The 23,188-nt window shown below is 26.3% G+C and overlaps 1 protein-coding gene across 5 annotated transcripts in view; it reads left to right on the plus strand.

Annotated features, from left to right (window-relative positions):
- LOC113551837 (tyrosine-protein kinase Fer) overlaps nt 1–16,203 on the plus strand; it is a 44,925-nt gene extending 28,722 nt beyond the window's left edge. Inside the window, exons 2-15 of one of the 5 annotated variants that reach the window (XM_026954359.1) lie at nt 3,714–3,810; nt 3,922–4,117; nt 4,237–4,368; nt 6,443–6,646; nt 8,302–8,452; nt 8,537–8,905; nt 9,582–9,776; nt 9,854–10,030; nt 10,099–10,312; nt 10,507–10,659; nt 14,933–15,055; nt 15,130–15,252; nt 15,380–15,518; nt 15,629–16,203. In XM_026954359.1, coding sequence (XP_026810160.1) covers nt 3,714–3,810; nt 3,922–4,117; nt 4,237–4,368; nt 6,443–6,646; nt 8,302–8,452; nt 8,537–8,905; nt 9,582–9,776; nt 9,854–10,030; nt 10,099–10,312; nt 10,507–10,659; nt 14,933–15,055; nt 15,130–15,252; nt 15,380–15,518; nt 15,629–15,713 — 2,358 coding nt within the window. In that variant the 3' untranslated portion in view covers nt 15,714–16,203. Of the gene's footprint in view, nt 1–3,713; nt 3,811–3,921; nt 4,118–4,236; nt 4,369–6,442; nt 6,647–8,301; nt 8,453–8,536; nt 8,906–9,581; nt 9,777–9,853; nt 10,031–10,098; nt 10,313–10,506; nt 10,660–14,932; nt 15,056–15,129; nt 15,253–15,379; nt 15,519–15,628 lie in introns of those variants that run through there. The other 4 variants (XM_026954360.1, XM_026954361.1, XM_026954363.1 and 1 more) reach the window with 4 other exon arrangements.
- Nucleotides 16,204–23,188: the final 6,985 nt, after the last annotated feature.

Raw genomic sequence — 23,188 nt, forward strand, 5'->3', positions numbered from 1 at the left:
GACATCAAAAAAACTTTAAATAAATAAAAAATCAATATCGATTTAATATCATTATAAATATACTAATTCTATTCTAATAAATTTAATAATTTAATAAATTTAATGTATAAATAATAAATAATAAATGTTTATTTAATCATAACCATTAAAAATATATGCGGACCACAAGTAGCAGGAGTAATTTTCAAAATCATTATTTAGCCCTTTCTAAAATCTCTAAAATCTTAGAGAGAACCGTTGCCCACACACACACACACACACACACACACACACACACACACACACACACACACACACACACACACACACACACACATACACATTGTTACAGTTGTTATTAATCTTGCATATTGTTTAAAATAAAATTGACTACTACTATTGCAGTATTTTATTAATTGTTTTTATACATATATATATATATATTAGGTGTATTGGAACCAACTAACGAAGCACATTAAGAAGTTTTAACCTGATTTATTCGTATTTACTATTTTCCAAATTACAACACTTCTTGATAATATTTTAAAAACTATTATGTATAGCTTATAATGTTTATGTTTTATATTATTTGTTAATTATATGAATAGCTTACACTAATTAGTTATTGCATTGTAAAGTAAGTTCACAACTAATAATTTAAGTATATACATATATAAATACGTTTTTGTAAATTACGTGCAACTAGTTAAAAATAAAAAAGTTTGTTGTAACTTTAAACTATATTGTATTATTGCTTTTAATATACGAAATGTTTTTGCTCGACATATTACGTACATAAATATCTATAGATAGATATATTGTGCATGAACATACAAATGACATATCTCGCAATATTTTGACAGTTGACATTTATTCATGATGTTTGTATACTGCTATGGTATAAATTAAATTACTATAATAGCATTAATAGCCAATAGTTATATTAACACGTACGAATGATAATAAAATATATACCTATAATATTTATATAGAGACATTGAGTGTGTGCGATGTACATTTTATATTGTATATCAATATTTAGTATCAAAAATTTCACTAGGCATATGTTGCGATATTAAATTACACGAATCAATCTCTATGTGTGTGCTATTCTTATAACTTTATAACCGATGCCAAATAAAATACAGCGATGCAATAAATTATTTAATATATTATCTACATCATGTATATAATATCATATATTATGTTTAGGATAAAAGTATAATAAGTAGGTATGATATTATATTGTCAATAACAATTAGTAATAGTAATATTACACACAGTAGCGTCAGTTTAAAATTTCGGTTCGGGAGCGAAATTTCCAACGCCCCTCTCAGTTGATCCCTATTAGTTACGCCACTAGTAATATCATTAAAATACAACATTCATAGTTTGTAATAAATGGTGGTGAGACATCAAAAATTAAGCAAGTAGTTATTTTTCCTAAATTTATAATTTGTTTTTATTTTACTTTTATTACGTCATGTAAATTATAAGCTAAAATAATGCAGACAAAATAATATGATAATTATTATTGTTAAAAATATTATACTCCATCTATAATCTGTAGATATTTCACTTGTGTTCATTTTAATTTAATATTTATACAGAAATTTAAAATAAATATTGTAATTTATTTGCTCATGCGGTTATTTACAGAAAAATTATGTTGTTCAGGATAATTGGCTGTTATGTGAAAAAGTGGAAAAATTAATCTGAGTAGGTTTAAAAAGAGGGCTGACCTTGCAATAAATTTTAGAACCTTGAATTCAATTCGTGATAATATTTTCAGCTAGTTAAATACTTGTATAAAAAAACTACGTCATTATATTATTATAGTCTTGTTGTTGAGGTAATTTTTTTTTATAAAAAATACGACACTTATAGGACTCAAATAATTAATAAGTACACAAATGTATTCTAAATAATTATAAGATTATATTCTACATAATGACGATATTCATGAAATACAAATTCATAAAACAATATTTATTTTTATTTTTAAACACAAATTTGATTTTAAACTAAAATTTTTTGTAATTATCAATTTTTTTTTTATTTTATGTTATTATTTTAAAGTATATATAGAATGGATTTATCTGAAGTTTTGAAAAACCTAACCTAACTAAAAATAGGTTAATACTTTATTTTATACTTACACATTAAACCGTTAAATATTAGCAAATAACAATTCGAACAGTTGGGTATGCAATATATTAACATTAGTTGTTTATTGATATTTATTAATTGACGTATCTACTATATACACCTTGATAATCAAATTATATTTCGAAATAATGTTATTTTAGGTTATGACAATTATATCTAATACGATATGTATAATATGTCATGTTAAATTTGAATTGACAAAGTTTGATATCCTCGTATTTCACTTGACTAAATAAATTATAATTTATAATAAGTATATATAAAGTAGCTATAATACTAGAGCGACCTATTCTATCATACAAAATAAGTATTTTAAGAGAATACTTTCCATGATGAATTTACTTTCGTATTCTACCTACAATGGATAGTAGATAAATTACAATCATTAAATTAATTATTTCATTATATAAGATTTACCTATTTTAATAGTTTCAAATACGCCAGTGTTGATTAATATAGAAATTCGATTAATTTTGAAATATTGTACATTTCCATATGAGATTATATGAAATTATAAATATAATAATTTCATCAAGTTAAATGTTGAAATACGTTTATTTGTATAAAGTATAGACTATAGTATGCAGTATGCACTACCTATGACATTATAATATTACTGCGTGTGTGGGAGGCCAGAGTTATATTTAAACATCAAGTTTGTAATCCCGTTATTTACATTCTGTCTTTTTTGTATGCGAAACAAATTTAAGTTTAGGTACCATATTTATTTTATTCTTATGGTTAAAAATTATAATATTTATAGAGAATAGGTAATTACAGATAGTATTTACATAATACTGTATAATATATTTTACATCTTTGAAAGTGGCTTTGTCAATAATATTCTGAGGCCATAATTTTGATCGACTGATAAACGAGGTACTCAATTATAAGATTGTCACTTAAACAGGATTATTTAATACTCATTCATACATCTACGTACTATTTATTAAACCATGAGTTTTTCCTGAGATCTATTTATACAATAATTACGTAATTGTTTTTATTTTTTTTACTATTCCAATCGAATAGGATTTTATTTTAAACATTTACTTGAATATTAGGTTAGTTTTAACCTTTTACTAACCTACCTTACCTTTATTGTTCCTTGTAATCGTATTTATATTAATTTTTTATTATAATTTAATCATTCTGGGATCTCGATAAAACCTAACAAGATGTAAGAATTGTAAGAACTTATTATTTTTGGTACTTGGTGAATATTGCGATATCAACATTCAACTTTAAGCAATTCTTCCAAAAATATAAACAAAAGATAAATTATTGGTATACAACTATGAATATGTACCACACATATTGTATAATATACTATATACTTCATATATTTTTTTTATGTTTAAAATATTCATGTTAAATTAGAATTTTGTAATGTATACTAATGTAGTTTGTTGTATAACTCGATAAAAAATGTGCTCATGACGCTAATACTTAGCAGGGGGTAATCATGATAACTGGGTGATTTGACAAATTTTTATTGAATAGAATAATTATTAGTTGATAGGAATCCATACACATAATACTTCAATTACATTTCTGCTTTTTAGTTGGTCGACGAGTTAGCAAGGAAAAAAGCAGATTACACCAAACACTTAGAAACCTATCGTTCAATGAGATCAAGATTTGAAGAACATTTTTTCAAAAGTAAGTTTATTTGTATATTCTTAAAATAAGAAAACAATCTTTAAACATTTTTTTAACGTTTTTGAGTCATTCAATTATTTTATAAATATTATTTAATAATTTTTAAAATAGGCGGCCGAGGAGGAAGAAAATTGGATGATGTTCGGGAAAAATATCAAAGGGCTTGTCGGCGATTGCATCTTGTACATAATGAATACGTCCTATTAATTGCCGAAGCCCAAGAATCAGAAAAAGACTTCCAGACAATAATGATGCCAGCATTTATGCAACATCATAAACAAGAGCTGGAAAATATCATAGCCGATTGGTTAGTGTAATTGATATTGTAGTCTCGCGCGTTTGACCTAAACAATAATATTTTGTTGTCGACAAATCAATGTCTCGAAACAGTAATAACTTTAATTTTTTTAACTTTTTAATTTTTAGGAAAAACGCTTTAATTGAATTGGCCGTGCAGTGGAATCCGGCGTCCGAAGAATTCGTACAGATCGGCTTGCGTATGGAATCATGTACGGATATCATACAACCGTGTGAAGAGTATAACGACTATACAAAAAAGTTAGTACCTAATTAAATAATAAAGATAAATAAGTAACCTATCTAATTGTATTTTATTTTATTCACCTCTGATTGACAATATCGATGCTTGACGGTACATAGTACATACTATAGTTGTCTTCCAAAATATACGAAGACTTGCCTCCTATTCTTTATTGTAAATAAAAAGATCAATATTAACTAGTTGCCTCCGATGACCAGGTAGCTTATAATTATGGGTAGAACACGATTGAGAACGTTTTTACCTGCTAACTTTTATGCAACGTTGCCGCATTGATTAAAAATACAAAATAGTATATCTGTCATCTGATAATAAATTTTAATATGACATATTATTAACATTTGATATGGATTTTTTTGTCATTTAGAATAAATACAAATATCAATTATTTGTCAGTTTAAGATATAATTTAATTTTTTTTCCCAAGTACTTATTTTTAGTTAATTTTCATGAAGCCATGATATCTTTAGTTTGTTCAAACTCTTAATAAGAATTATTTATAGAAATAATATGATCATAGTCATTACTGGCCATGGTTTTGATAATATTGTTTTCGATTTATTTCATTATTGTCACGGTTTGTGTTTGAGTTTTCTTCAAAACAGAAATAACTATATGTGTAGGAAGATATTTGCTAAAAATTTAGATGAATACAATGTCGCTTAAAAAATCGTTCCCAATCGTTTGAATATAAGGTACAAAATATTATTTCTTTGATTTGTCGACAATCGTTCTCAATCGTGTTACTAAAAAAATAAAAGGTTCTTAATCGTATAACACCGAATATATATACGAGTTACCTCCCAAGAATTTTCATATTAATATTAACTCTCGACCCTCTCGTATACATTATACAATCAAGTATCTAGTGGTTAATAAACTTCAGTAAATAATAATAATTATTATTATTATTATATTAATTAAGTTTGCGGTAACATAATAATTATTGCTATTATTCTATATTATTCTATTATCTAGTATATACGATTATAGTTATTTAGAAGTATTCAATTTTTTTTAATATTTTTAAACTATTTATTGTTTTATTATTATTAAAAATATCAGTCTTAGGTAACTATATATATTATGTACTATAATATAGTATATACATTTATACAAATAATAAGTATACTCAGTTATACTAAAATCAATAATATAAAAAAATTTGTTAATTTTATAATAAGAAGTCAATAAAACAAATGTATGGTAATACAATGGTAAAAATATATTTATAACATTGCTTAGGCTTATAGTTTTTAGTCAATATTTGTAGGTAGGTACTTAATATTTGATATTTTTTTTCATTCAACTTTTTTATTAAAAACTTTTTACTAAAATTATTTTGTTTCTATTTTTTAATAGTGCATGTGGTTTAGGCTTATTAGAACTTTGTATTAAATTTACAATCTCAGTCTGAATTAATTCTAAGACTTCGATAAATGTATGTATATTAGTATGCTATGCGGAGACTCAAAATAGATATTAAATTTACTATGGAAAGATTCGCATGCATTAGTTGTACACTGAATCCTTGAACTTTTTTCTGTCCATAAAAGAGAAGAAAAAATTTAATCCTTTAACTTTAAAATTAAAAACTTATATTGAACCTGCATGATGTTTGAAAATATTTGATTCCATCACTTTCATATTTATTACCAGGCTATTACGAGGAAACTAGTACTAGACCTTTTTCATTTACGATAAAATGTTGACTATGTTTATGTAGTTAGGCAATTCGTTTAAAAATTATTGACCTTTTTGACTTCAGGAAGCAACTAGTATGCGCCCCACAATATACCTCTTAGGATGATTATGAAATAAATCAACATTTTAACAGACAGTGATACAGTATATATCAATACTAACGCAATGATAATATTATATGGTTATTGGTTAATCGATATTCTGCACAGTATGTATACATATACATTAACTAAATCATGTTATAGACGCCTCTCGAAATTAATTATATAATATTACAGCATATTATTGATTTCACTTAGGTTCTATGTATTATTTTTCAAAAGTCAATACCTAATCAAATTATCATAATGGTTTTTTACGGCGTTTCAGGACTGAACGAAATGACGTCGAGATCTCATTCGACGACGCATTAGTGCAAGGCGATACGTCTGGACATCTGCAAGCTAACCAGTTGGCAGTCGACAATCTGACTATGGACTGGGTGCGCAATAAAATGACTGAACTTGAAACCCGGCTGAAAGAATGCCAAGATGCTATAGAAACCAGTGTAGATAACAAGTCAGAAAATAATTCGTAAGTGATGATGTCGAGGGGTAAATGTCAACGTGCAGGCTTTGCGCATTAGTTATTTCAAACATAGATTTGTGTTGTGTTTATATTATTATTATTATTCCTATTACCGTTTTCCTATCATAAATGTGCTATGCATATGATAGCAATACAACATTGCTCCTTGATAATCGTATCTTCATTTCTTTGTCTAACCTAACCAACCACCGATTACCAAAAGAATAAAATTACTCAGTTATCTGGTTATGGTATAGCATATATCATATTGTGTCATATATATGTTACAGTGCCCGGTCACTGCACAATGCCCGACTTCCTACTTTGTCCGTACTATATATATTATTTGGTATATAGAAATAATAAATAGATATCCATTTTATTTATTATTATTTTGAAATTGTATATTAATCAATTTGAAGACAAAATCTCAATAACTCATGCACTGTTTTAAATTTTAATATTGAAATTATACTTTTGGGGTTTTTTTAAGTGTGTAAAAATATAATATGTGATTTTTAAATTGTATTGTATCATATTATATTATACAACTTTATTAAATACTAATGTTTCATACATATTTTTTTATCTAATTAATAGAATGTTTTCCATTTAAAATGGAATAATGATATATGATACAATGGAAAAAATTATATTAAATAATAAGTAGTTACCTTACACTACTTACATAAATTAGTTGTAATGAATTCTTTATTGTCTTTAAGTACAATAAAATATATAATTTGTATTGAGGTTAGGTCATCAGGGAAAACGGTCACTTTGTACGGTCTATTGTTTAAACCGTTTAACGCGGACACGTTGTACTATTAAATACAAAAGAAGTATATACTTGTATTATAATGTAAATTATTAAAATGTAAAAATTAAATTTTACAAACGTTAAAAAATATAATAGGTATATTAACAAGTCAAAATAATCAGTTATTTTACTACTATATTATCAAAAATTATGTTAAAATTTATATAAATAAATAATAATATTAAAAAAAATCGTTAAAAATTACATGTTATGTATAATATAACAATATATTTAAGTAAGGAATTTGAAAATTTGTTATTTTATTTTTTTGATGCTGGTTACATAAATTTAATAGTTTATTATTATTTTCACCAGCATTGAAATTTTGTTCCTTATGAATTCTTAAGGAGATTTTCATTTTGAACCGATGCTATAACGACTCGTTTATATTTTATTTGTACTTTATATACATAATAGTACAAACTGTCTGCGTTCTGCCATCTTAATTTTTATCCGACCGTACCAAGTGACCTAGGACCGGTCATTAGATATTATTTACCAGAATTCTTGCCTAATATTTATATTGTATTCAGTCTATTTGATATTTAAATTTAGTAAATTCAGTGGAAACAATTTTTATCAGTTTTATTTATAAAAACACGTTATTGGTAAGTTTAAATTATCAAAAATATTAATGTTTCCGCTCAAACTTTATCCCACTTTTCTAAAAAACATTGTGTTGAAAAAATAGCGTGGGCAATTGGACTTTGGCCATTTATCTTTTCGTACTTGAAATATATTAATACTTATACGCTTTGTGTTAATGCTGTATTTAACAGTCGAGAAAAATATTTTAGTGCGAAGAGGATAATTTTTGCATACAAATTTTATTCCATTTTAGAGAACTACAATTAATTGAACTCAAAAGCGAAGAACATAGACTACAAAAGCAAGTAGATGTTATAAAAAAAGCACTTTTTGAAATTGGTTGTGAAGAATTGCCTTCTGGATGCGATCTTCCGTCATTAGATATAAACGATATTGACATTACTGTAAGTTAATATTATATTTTTATTTATATCTATCTTTTTACTTTTACATAATAAAATGAATTGCATAATTTATTCAATTTCCAGGTTGATGGTACTCTGAAAAGGCCTTCGTTAAGTAATGTTAGTCAAGCCTCATCCATGATGACTATAGCTACTACATTGGCTACGTCTAGCTTGGTAGACATCTTGCGTAAACCATTCCGTCGTAAGTCTGTACCAAATTCAGGGAATGGTAACCTTTCAATGGATTCAAATTCAGTGCAAAATAATAATAGTGCCATTACTACAACTACACCCAGCTCAGGAGTAGGTCCACAAAATAGTGATAATAGCAATCACTATCATTCTGACAGTTTAGATGGAAACGACGGATCGGTTATTGTTGATATGCGACCGATAGTCACGCCTGTGCCATTTGCTGACAACAATTCTAACAACTTTTTGCCTAGTGTGGTAAGCTTTTACTAACATAATTGTATGAAGTTAATTTACTATATTAAACAATAATTTCTATAGAATATATTATACAAAATTACCTTTTTTATGATTCATTTAATCTGTTCAGGTGAATCTCGTTTATTTGAGAATGACTAATACTCATTTTAACAATGTTCGACGACATGCTTAGAAATTTTGTATTTGTATTATGGTTATTACTAATAATTTGTGTGATGTGAATAAAAATGTATAGAATTTGGTTTTTTAAATTATTAGTATTATTATTTAAAATTAATGACGGGATGAATATTAATGAGTTGAGTGTTTTAACCTTACAAATTATAACAACATTTTTGAGTATTTTTTCTCTAAAACATTGACATTTTTCCATAAAACTCATTGTGTTTATCTACTTTATACTAGACCACGTTATACTTGCGTATGTTATTTGTAAGAATTTCAAAATTCAAATGCTCATACCATGCTTAAAATTAAATTATCTCAAAAATTCTACATCGAGCACTAGATAATAGTTTGACATTCAAATTCAATTATAGGTCAACTAATTTGCTATGCGTTTCTAATACGAAAACAATAGATGCGAGTATATCGTCTTCTTAATGTGTTATTTACAATAACAAAATTTATTTTAAACAACAATTTGCATGATTTAATATTATTATTACTTTAGGTTGGATCTTCTGTGAAATCATTAATAGAAGAAGAATGGTTCCATGGAGTGTTACCGAGAGAAGAAGTTGTTCGGCTTTTAACAAAAGAAGGTGACTTTTTAGTGAGAGAAACTACTAGGAACGATGAAAATCAGACGGTGTTATCTGTATGTTGGGGTGGTCACAAGCATTTTATTGTTCAAACCACTTCTGAGGTAAGTGAAACGTTTACAAATTAAGTTAGACAAAATTATTGTGCCAATAATTTAAAAAAAATATATTTTAAATATAGGGTGAGTTTCGTTTTGAAGGACCATCATTCCCTACCATTCAAGAACTTATTACATATCAATATCAAAGTGCATTACCAGTCACTAGTCGCTCAGGAGCTATACTTCGACAACCAATTCCTAGAGAACGCTGGGAATTAAACAATGATGATGTTTTACTACTTGAAAAAATAGGCAGAGTATGTTCATTATATAAATATACAATTTGTATATAAATAATTTTTTCATTTCATACGTATGATTTCAGGGTAATTTTGGTGATGTTTATAAAGCAAGACTGCGGTCTACTAACAAGGAAGCTGCGGTAAAAACATGTCGTGTTACCGTACCAGATGAACACAAAAAGAAATTTCTGCAGGAAGGTCGTATTTTGAAACAATACGATCACCCTAATGTTGTTAAGCTTATCGGTATCTGTGTGCAAAAACAACCTATTATGATAGTCATGGAACTAGTCGCAGGCAAGTATTTTTAAATACATTCTGTTATTATTATTTTGTATTAAATATAATAATAATAAGTATAAGTAATAAGCTGTTGATTTAATCAAACATCATAGGTTAATAATCGTTTGAACATCCTACTATAATTGACTATTATATGTGCTATTTTTTATGATGTTTATTGTCTACTAAATAAATATTTGTGTTTATAGGAGGGTCGTTGTTATCGTATTTAAGAAATAATTCCAAGACCTTATCTGTTCTCCAATTGGTCTCAATGTGTCGTGATGCAGCCGCTGGCATGATGTACTTAGAGAGTAAGAACTGCATTCACCGTGATCTCGCAGCTCGAAACTGTTTAGTTGGTAAGTTTATAAATTATAGAATACATATTATATACAAAGAAATGAGGCACGAGTAAACATTTTAAACTTATTTTGCAGTATGCTTAGGATTGCCAAATATCCCGGTTTAACTGGGAGTGGTACGTTTTTGAATATAGCGTCCTGATGAAGTATATTATTTTAATTTTTTTTAGTAGAAAAACAATATTATTTCGATGAATAGTAAAATAATCAAGTTAGTTACTTAACTTACTGACAAGATCTATTTTAAAACTGTTTTCCTGAATTTGTGACAACCTAGTATACATGTACATTCATACATATAATAAATGTATACACAGTCTTACTATTTAAATATTTTTACTTAAATGTGTAATCAGTGTTGCTTAACATTTTATTTGGCTGGATACATTAGTAAAAATTTGTCTGTATCATCAAGTATAAAAATATAGTATACAGGTCGGTTATTTTATCAAAAACACTTTATGTTTCAAATTAATGTATTTCAAAATATTTGTTTATAGTCGAAGTAAACATTTTTTTAAAACAACTATATACCTATATATTTTTTAATATTTTTGTCGCTATAATTCTCATGTTAATTACTTTCTTGATTTACAATATACATTTTTAATTTCATATTCTGAAGTAGAATATTTTTCGGAGTATTTCGATATATAAAAATCGAAATTTGGACGAATAGCTTACGTTTTTTAATATATAAGTATTCAAAGTTTAGGTGAGTGGAGTGGCTGAGGTACAGGGGTAGGTACCCAGAAAAATATTGTTCTACTACTGTAATATAGTATAAATATTTATTATTATATCAATTGAATACCAATAATAATTTAATAAATCCAATGATTTCGGAAAAAATTAAATCAATTTAACGTATATTATTAAAAGTAAAATAAATAACTTTAATTTTAATAGCTATTTAAAAAACTATATAATTAAATATACTTATTGATATTCTTAGCTAGATTGACTAACCCGTCTCGAATCAAAATTGTTTTTCGTAAAATTTAATTCAAATTTATCACGCCCGCCAATTACAGTGACACACTCGACACATTATTTATAGCTAAACGGTTCCTTCTTGCCTACCTTTTTTGTTTTTAATTTGAATTAAAAAAAATGACTGAACAGAAATAAAATTGCTCTTAAAATGAAAAAATTATATGTATAAAATAAAACTGGTGTATTTGCGTTATTAATTATTAACTTAAAACAAATATATACCTAAACAAGAATAATATGAACAAAATAACATTGTTTTAGATAGAGTAGAATAAAATAAGAACTTTCTTTCAGAAATATTTAAATCCATTAATTTTTAAATAAAAATACTTTCTGACCCAATTTCTAAGTAAACTTGTTTTAGATTGGGTAAATCATTAATTAACAATAAGATACATTTTAATAACAGCAATAGTAAAGTGTCAAAACACAAGATAAAAATAAAACGATTCAACGATTGTACAATAATTAAAATTATATTATCTAAATACAAATAAATAATAATATAGATTAAATTAAATTTTTAACATACTTCCATCTTAAATTAAGTAAATGTTGAAAAAGAATCAATATAATGTTTTGATCACGTAATAAATTAGTACCAATATTTAAAGACGACATACTAAATAATTTGTTTTATACACAAGGGGATTTACATTGCTTTTTTCCTTCTATCTAGTGTTAAAATTATACATTGATTTTTTTTTTTTATAAGATTTTTATATTTATATACTATAATAATAAAAATAAGTGAGTTTTATGTAGTATTTCTAGATTATTAACATTAAACAGTTTATATATTATGCTAGTCGGAGTGAGAAGGCTTTTTAAAAATATACTTTATTAGGTATTAAAAAGTTGATTGTAGAGTGTAATGATGTAAAATATGTTTATTAAGTACCTTAAGTACCTCTCCAAATGCTTATACAGTATTAAAATATAAAATATGTATGTTAATACTAATGAAATTTATACTGTCTTTAAAATTTTTGTATCTAATATTAGTCTAATAAGTGTTTTAAATATAAAAAAAAAATGTCCTTACCAAAATGATTAAATGTTCAATATGGTATTTTCAATTTAGTTTATTACCATAAGTCAAACCTAAATACTTTATTTTTAATAACTTTTTATTTCAATATAATAACAGTAATTTATTTGTTTACAATTACTATTAATAAAAGTAATTTATAGTTTTTAATATTATTATTATTATTATTATTTTCTTTCCTTAGCTTAACGGTCCTCGTAAGACCTGAGCTGCTACAAGTAATTCTCTACATCTTTCCCTACTCAGTGATTGGTCAACTAACACATTATTATTATTGTTATAAATATTAAATTATAAAAATTAGATTTGTTTAAATTAATTACCATATAATAATTGTTATTAAACTATGACTTTATTCAAGCACGTACACAGAGAGGTGTTTTTGGTGTTCAACCCCCTGAAATACTTAGGTTTTTGTATGATATTTACTTATTCAATTTTAATGTTGATTTTGTTAAATCAATGTTTGTATTTAAAAAAAGTATTTTTATGTATACCTAATTTTCATAATTTTTATTTTTGTATATTTATTAAAAAAGTTCTACTTTTCAATAATTGATTTTCAAAAACACTCCCAAAACTTTTTTTTGCGTACGTCCCTGGCTTTATTAGTTTAATTGATTTATTAGCTAATTCGAATAATAAATCATTCGATTTTTCCTTCAATAACACTAAGGTGTCGTCAGCATAACAAATTATTTCTTTTGTTATATTTAAATTTAGTTAACTATTAATAAACATTTTAAAAAGTAATGGCCTTAGGATTGTTCTTTGAGGAACAGACATAGGCGTGCGCAGACTTTAATTTCCGGTCCAGCCTGGAAGAATTAATGCCCCAACACTTGAACAGTGCCCCTAATTTTTTTTGACACATTAACATACTGTAATATAATATATTACAACATAATTGTAATAATTGTAAATTTAAAATTGTGTACATGTATATACCTATGCAAATAGAATCAAGTTGTATGTGCAATGTGTATACGACATAAATGTGCTAGGCATAAGTACTTGTATATTTTTTAAGTTAAAAATAAAATTACATATTATATTAATACATACCAATGCATTTTTTATATCTAATTATAATACATATAAACTTAGTAGGTAATATAAAAATGTGTAATTATGTAATAATTGATAAATTAATTTTCTTATTTTCCATAGGCGATAGGCCATTGTCTATACTATGGAGTATAGACTCTTTAATACTTCTTCAGTCATACTAAGTACATGTTTTGACATTTAATGCACAATGTTTTAGTCAGATAAATAAATCAATAAAAATTATGTGGTTGTACACAAATATTTTTATTTTATTTCACTATTACGACAAATACAATTTTCATGATCTCCACGAATATAACGATAAAGTCAAATATAATATACACAAATTTGAAATTTTACTATGCCCCTAAAAAGATTCCAGTCGAGCCGGGGCTCGTCCCGCTCGCCCCGTGCGCACGCCTATGGGAACAAAGTGTGTAAAATTCGTAGGTTTACTATTTCCATTTTTTATTTTTACTATTTTAGTTCTGTTACTAAGATATGATTCAAAAAAATCTTTTGCAAAGTCTCATAATCCAGCATTTTTTAATTAAAATAATTAGTTACAATAGTTTAAATTAGCACTTCTCAACCTATGGTATGCGTATCACTAGTGGTACGCGGAAAGCTCATAGGTGGTACGCGAACAAAATCTTCCTTTATAAAAAAAATTGGAATAAATCATTATTAACATTAAATATTATTTGGTTTATTTGGTGGTGTGGAGGTCGTTTGTAATCGTAATAATAAATAATAATAATAATAATAATTGTACATATATTTAATTTAATTTATTTTTGTACATTAAACACTTAATTCCTATCATTTTGTAATTCCTAACAAAATAAAATTCTATACATGTAACATAAACATATACATTATTAAGTAAAAAAAATGGTCAGGTGGTACGTAAAAATTTTCAAACTGTGTAGGTGGTACGCGAATATAAAAAGGTTGAGAACCGCTGGTTTAAATAATATCATCTACTATTATTATTATAAGTTTATGATAATATCTATAAAACTATAGATACATTATATTATTTATAGTTTATACAATAATCAAGAGAAAAAAATAAAAAGTCTAGTCATCTAAATAGCTGATCCAAAAAATAAGATTTAAAAAAAAATACTGATTAAAACCTAATAATTTAATTTTCCCTATTCAAATTAGATGATAAAAATATAGTGAAGATTTCTGATTTTGGTATGTCCAGAGAAGAAGAAGAGTATATAGTATCTGATGGTATGAAACAAATTCCAATTAAATGGACAGCTCCCGAAGCTCTTAATTTTGGTAAGTCAAATTAAGGTTAAGATAAAAGTTTGTAAATATGATATTCTCCTATTATTATTTACTTATGAATATAGGTAAATATACTACATTATGTGACGTTTGGAGTTATGGTGTACTATGTTGGGAGATATTTGCCAAAGGAGGAACACCCTATAGTGGTCTTAGTAATTCAAAGGCCCGAGAAAAAATTGATACAGGTAATAAAGAAGTAAAAAACGATTTTAAGAGTAATCAAACCTTAATATAATATTAATATAATTATTGATTATTTTTAATAATAATCAACAATAAATAATAACTTGTTTTATTTTAAATTAATATTAGGCTATAGAATGCCTGCTCCTGAAGGAACACCCGAAGAGATTTATCGTCTTATGTTACAATGCTGGCAATATCAGCCAGAAAACCGTCCACACTTCGACAGGATATATGCAACTATGGAATCATTGGTCAAATCATTGAGGTAGATATTTCATTATTATTATATTATATAAATATATAATTTAACTAACGTGTATGTTGTTTTATGGTTTGGTTTTGCTTGATAACAAAAAATAAAAATAACATTTGCAGCCCAGTTTCTCCTAAAATGCGTATTGTCGAAGGCTCTAAATCAAATGATATTTCCAATGTCGCTCTATTTATGTTGCGTATATGATGAATATCATTGGCTTTTTGATAGGCCATCATCCAAGTGGTCTGCAGCAGCCTGTCTACGGAAATGGTGATGTCGCTGTGTGTGCTACGGAGTCTTCACAGAAACCCTTCTGCTGGTGAAACTTATTCTTGTGATTGTTAATTATTAAGTTTTTTTTTTAAATTATTGTTTATTGTTTTGTTCATTAGCAGTATCGACCTCAAATTTAACCGCGTATACCGTGTAAAAAATAATTAGTTTATATAAGATTTTGGACTATATATCCGTATCTACCATTACTTATTTGTTACCTAGAATGTTACGAAAAAAGTTTTATGCTCAAAATAATTTTTTGGACTTAGTTAAACAGAAAAATCTCAATTATTAGGTGCTATTTATTTTAGTGTTTAGAAAACATTGAGTTTTAAATCCAAATGGATAATAATTGTATAAGTATTCAATCTTTATGAAAGTGCCAAATTAAAAGACTATAGAAGTTATACATTTTTTTAATATTATTTTATAGAATTGGCACTTTAAAAAAAGATAAAAATTGTTTGTTTTTTAAATTTTTATTATTGATTTGTTTGGACTTGACTTGATTAATGGACAAATATATTATAATATTATTAATAAAATATATATATATATTAATCTTGTATATTGTATTTATTTAAATCATTATAAACACAAATAATGATTGTATTAATTTTAACATTTTATATTTTATAGTTACATCTATAACTTAAGTAAAGAAATACAAATACATACGTTATTCGTAAATATATATATATATATATATATATTATATAATTTTAATTATCTTTTAATTTTATATATTTTATGGCTAAACAAAATACTGAGTGCTTTCAATTTGAATGAAATATATTCACCTATATACATTGTGATTTTGGATACTTTATGATACAATTATATGTTATAATGATTAAGAATAGCTTATATTATAACTTTTAAAGATTATTTTAGTAAATGTTTATAAAAATTTATAAAATTGTTTATACACATGTATTCTATAAAATATATATTATTATATCATATTATTCATAATAATGTTGGTTTATTTTCCAACAAATAAAATTAGCGACAGATTATCGTCCATTTGTAAATTTGAAAACATTTATTGACGTATTTGAAGCTGGCCTCTCCACATTGTGCAATTTTTTTCGGACAAATTGTAAACAATTGTAAATTAATTGTAAATCCAATCACCGAATTTATAAATCATCAGGGACAAAGGGACCTCAGGAAATAAAAAAAAAGTTGTAGGGGGCTAAATTCACGGAGCCCTCTACAAATGTAGCTATCAATATCAAAATGATACCAATATATTTTAAATAATTTTCAAATTGGTTTTTATCAATTCCCTAACCCGCTAAAAAAAAATAACACTGAGGGGTCAACTTAACGCAGCCCCCCTCTTATCTGATATACGTTTCATTATACTTAAACGCAGTAAAAAGGTACCTACTTAAATATAATTTTCAATAATCCTCGTCAATTGTCACAATCACAACATATCTTAAAACTGCCAGCCATTACAATTTTATCAAATATTTTACAGAACATTTAATAATTTGTAGTTAGTCTAGTCTGCTACTGATGTAGAGTAGTAGAGTACCTATCTATATTACTGCAAGTTTCGTGTTAGAAATTTTACTTTTAATATAGATTCAAGGAAGTATTAGCATCAAATAGACGAAGATTTACAACGAAACATTTAAAACAAACAATAATTATTCAATACAACTGTTTTTAAAATGTATTATTTTATATTTTATGTAACAAATAAGAAAATTCAAAAATGTAATAGACAATAGTTAATATAACGAGTACATAAAAATAGTACCAACTTTATCAACCCAGTTCGTTTATATTCTATTAATAATTAAATTAATAATATAGTCCGGATAATATTATTTTTTTTGTAATAATGAGTCTAATGACTTTAATGCCATTTTTTTTATATAGTTTATTCTTATTATTACGGAGAACATTATGTTATTCGCAGTGTCGAAAACGTAATTTTTAAAACGACGTAGATATCGTTTCTATAGTATATACATTATAGTTATTACTTATTACTTATGATTTTATTATATATACGATTATACTGGTTAGTGGTTATAGTTCTGATATAGGTACCTAATTACGGACACCAACTGAACGTATATTTACAATATATATATATATATACAATATGTGTGCAAAAGAAGACCACTGAATCAGTATAGACGCTGATCAGTATCTATTCAGATTTTGTGACTAATGATTAGAGCAGTAATTTTCAACCTTTTTAACCATGCGGCACACTTCATCTCCTACAAAATTTTCGTGGCACACCAATCCATATAATATAATAATAAAATTTATTTTTATTTTGCAAAACAACAAGAGATACATTATATAAATACATAGAATAATTAATTGCAGCACCCCCTAAAAGCGAAGCTTGTGCTGGGGGAGCAGTTCTTATATTATATAAACTTAGAATTAATCCATAAAAATAAATAAGTAATAGCCGATATTAAGGTAAAAAAGTATAGATATACAATATTATAAACAGAGTATAAAATAAGAGTATGAAGAACAAAAATATATTATATTTAAAAACATAGTATTATTAATAAGGTTAATAAATTAATTAAATAATAGATAGATCAAAGACTTTTTACATAATTTTTGAATGATTTTAAATTACCAAAATGGCTAATGTTTATATTTAAGGTTTGACACAGTTTTAGACCGTTATATAAAACACTCATTTGACCAAATACTTTATTATAATTAGCAGGGGCGGACTGGCCAGATGTGCTAGTGTGCCGTAGCACACCGGGCCAGCTCAATATATGGACTGCCGGGCCGGGGGCTCATGATGATTAATATTGACGATATTATATAGTATATTAGTATATTACTAATGAATGTATTTTTAAATTTTAAGTACTAAACAGTTAAAAACTTCTGCTATTGGTTGCCGGATTGGTACGATACTGTTATAAATTAATACTTCGTAGTCGAATTATATAGTTAATAATATAATGTACATTGTATTGTTATAATTAATTTATCAGGAATTCATCTATTATCTATGTATAAATTATTCTATGATAAATGAAAATTGTGCTGATAAATTAACAAATGCAAATGTTGTAGATAAATTCCGTATAGAAATGTTTCAATGTGTTGTTGATCAACTAATTAACAGCTTCACAAATCGTTTTTCAACTAATATGCACGTTATATCAGATATCCAATACCTACCTAATTCCAAAAATTTTAAAAATCAGCTCCATCCGGAATATTGTTTAAGCGCTTTATCTGATTTGGTTGGTATCGACCACCAGAAATTAATTTCTGAATTACATTAATTTTAAAATATCTAAGAAACTATAGATATTCTTAAATATGTAAAAGATACTTCAGATTTAATGAAAAAAATGCTCATTTAAATAATGATGCATGATAATTTTTTTAATACAAATTTAATTTTTGCGTACAAATCTGGTTATATTTTTTCTGTATATTACATTGATAAATTGGTGACAATAGTGATATTGAAGAAAAGATTGGTCGTTCTTGATTAAATACATCTAACCTAATTTACATAACAAAGGTGAGGTGACGGGGCTGTACTAGCTTTTTTATTTTGCTCTAATTTAAATCAATTTATACATAATATTTGATAAAGTACCCGAAAAATAAGTAGTAAGATAGGTATTCATATGGTATAAACGGGTTGGGTCGGCTATTTATTTGTGTAGAATACTGGGCCGTTTACCTCCCAGTCCGCCCCTGATAATAAGGTAGGCATATGTTTATATTATGTTTAATGTTTATATCTTATAATCTTGTATAATGATCATGATCAAAAGAAATAATTAAATGTCTATTTTTATAAAGTTCAACTAGTGTATTAAAATTAAAAATATGTCTAAAATCATTAACTTTTAGTTTCTTATAAATTAACATGGTACTTGTTTGAAATGATAGATTTAGAAGATATTTAATAATGCAGTTTCTAATTGTTAATAATCTAGATAGATGATTATTGTAAATTCCTCCCCATATTGATATACCATAAGTAAAAACTGATTGTATTAAGGATAAATAAATAATTCTTTTATATGAATTATTAAAAATTTATTTGATTTCTTTAAAAATGAAAAAGAATTTACGTAAAATATTGTTTAAATAATTGATATGACTATCCCATTTAACCTACAGTCTAGAATTAGGCCAAGGTATTTTAGTTCCTTAACATTTTCAAGAATAACACATTTTGAATTACATGTATTGCTAAAAGCTGGGACACATTTTAATGAATGGACTATTAAGTTATTAGTATTCAAAGTATTATACTTTTGTGGATTAAACAAAATGTATTTAGATTTCAACAATTTTAATTTTAATTTATTTTTGAAAAACCAGGTATAAATATTATGAAAGATTCCATTTGCTTCATAATACAAAGAATCAATAGTGTGTTCAGATAATAAAATCGCAATATCATCAGCATCTCGTAGCTTAAAATTACAGTGTTTAGATTAGTATTGATTTTCAGGAGATCATTTACAAAAATTATAAATAATAAGGGATCTAGGACAGTGCCTTGTGGTACACCACAAGATACTTCTAGAATATCACTATATTTATCATTTAGTTTAACTCTTTGAGTTCTATCGCTTAGGAAGGATTTAATTAAATTATTAGGTAAACCACGAATACCTGCGTTTTCTAATTTAAACATTAATAGTTTATGATTAACACAATCAAAAGCTTTCTGTACATCTAAAAAAATACCCAGTACCTTATTATTTTTATTAATATTATTCCTAACAAATAGTTGTCTATATTAAGAAGTGCATCTGTAATAGATAATTCAGGCCTGAAGCAAAATTGATATTTTGAAAAGAAACATTTTTTATTTAAAAAATCAAGTAATCTGTTTTTTATACATTTTTCAAACATTTTTGATAGAGTTAGAGATATAGATATAGGCCTGTAATTATCACATTCTAGTTTGTTACCTGCCTTAAATAATAGAATTACAATACATTTTTTAAAGTTTGATGGATATTTACTTAGTGATAGAGATTTATTGAAAATAATTGACAATGGTAATGAAATGGCTTTAGATGTTTTTTTAGTATGTAATTAGATAAATTATTGTCATAAAAAGAATTATAGTCTTTTATTTTATTTAAGTGCAACGGTTATTCATCACTATTTATGGGTTTAAAAAATAAACTATCATCTATAATTCCATGGTCATCAGACACTTGATTTATGTGTTCTATTTCTAAATTATTCCCAACAATAATAAAATAGTCATTTAAAGCATTACAAATTTCTGTTTTTGATTCGGTATTACATCCGTTTTTCATTGTTATTTTATTAATATCACATATTTTACTTATGTTTAATTATTTAAAAATAATTTTACAGTTGTAAAAGGCTATCGAACCTTGAACTCGGCTCATCTGTTTACGCCATTGCATTATCTTTATTTTCCTAGGGATTTTATGAATACCGTGATATTGATGATCACTCCATCTACACACATAGTAGTATAGACAGTTTAGTACAATATTACATACAAATAATACATGAGGTATACATGTCAATGAGTCATATAAGTTTATATTAGTGGAGGTTATGTAGCTAAGTACCAATTGACTATTATATACTGCAGTAATAGGACCGAGTAACGTTACTTTTATTATTATTATCATATTGTAAAAGGACTTCGATTTAATGGTTGCACGATAATTATTATTGAATACGATCGACAAGAATTCATCTTACGCGTTACGCGTTGTTGACGAACCGGTTTTTTAAGTAGAATTACCCACAGAAATGTCCGGAAATGCGATTCAGAATTGCATCTCTGTAGTAGGGTGTGAAGTATATCATCGGGTAACTGCAAAATTATTATATTTTTTTTTACTGTAATAGCCCAGTCAAATTAGACCAAAAATCGACAAAGTTTGGAACTAATTCCACGAAAGCTGGAGTTTAATTTTTTTTTTAGATCATACCTTACTTATAAACATACTAAAAGTCCTGACACCTACCCCTTGTGCGTAGCCCCCCACCCCTCTTCAAAGGGTGGCGCACCCCTTTCACTTGTTTCGCTTATAACTCGTTAGATTTTTAACTTACGATAAAAATACCCATGACCAAAATTAAAGACCATACAATTTACCATAGACTTGTGCTACTTTTAATATATATATGTTGCGATAAGTGTTATTTTTTTAAAAAATATAAAAAATAATTTTTTTTTATCTTTTTTTTTATTGTGTTTTAGCCAAAACCGTCAATGATACGCTGAAATGACCTATGACAAAAGTTAACGAGCATATTATTTTACATAATGTAATGTTAAATTATATTAATAATTTTAATTATTGTAAGTCGTACATTTGAAATAGTCGTATAATTTTATAAAATATACAGTATGAATAATGTCATTGGATTATATTAACGTGTATATTATATTATTTATATTATCGCAATGGTTGTAAAAGATATAATTCGTAGAATCGGAATTGTTGTGGATGGTGAGCCGGCCATAGTACACGTGTACACAAACAGGGTTTCAGTGAACGTTGAATCTTGAGGGGATCTATTGTTGTATTGTTCGGATTGTAGTGGCGTTCCGAAGGGCGTCTGGTATTTCGCCAGGTGGTGTCTGATGCATATACGTAGACGGTCGACAGTCGATGTTTGTGTAGTCAATAGTGAACACTGTAACTGTTACATTACAGTCGATATATTTATGCGAGTAAATATTATTTTTAAATTAACGTTCTCAGTTCAGAAAGTGTTTATAAAAATGGCCAATTTATGTTTTATATGTGATGAAGAACTAAGTGTTGAAAGTGAATGTGTATCTGTAAAGGCTAAGGGCATAGCAAATCTTATAAATTCGAGTAAAGCGCGATTCGATAATAAATGGAAGTCTTTAGTGAATTTAGAAAATGTACTTGTTCACAAAGATTGCCGAAAGAATTACACAAGACCAGACACCATAAGGAAATATGTTAATGAAAAAGAAGGTACGAGTAACATATCACCTGTCAAAGGTAAGCTACGTTCAAATTATATATTTAAATTTAAAGAAAATTGTTTATTCTGCGACAAAGAATGTTCAAAAGAATTGGAAAAAAAATTGAGTAAGGAACGTCGAGATAGTATAGTACAAGTATCTACCCTTCATTTTAAAACCTCAATTATGGACGTAGCGAACAAAAGAAATGATGAATGGGGTAAAGAGGTGCTCAAACGGTTGAATAGTGTGATGTGTTTGGTATCTGAAGAATCGAAGTATCATAAATCGTGTGAACGTAGATTTTGCTCGACAAATCCAGTCGATGAAAATAAGAAAAGAGGGAGACCACAAGATGAAGATCTAGCAAACGCTTTTTCCAATTTATGTGATTTTTAGAATCTGAAAATGAATGTCAATTTGG

This window comes from Rhopalosiphum maidis, chromosome 2, assembly GCF_003676215.2.
Source record: "Rhopalosiphum maidis isolate BTI-1 chromosome 2, ASM367621v3, whole genome shotgun sequence".
Lineage (NCBI taxonomy): Eukaryota > Metazoa > Arthropoda > Insecta > Hemiptera > Aphididae > Rhopalosiphum > Rhopalosiphum maidis.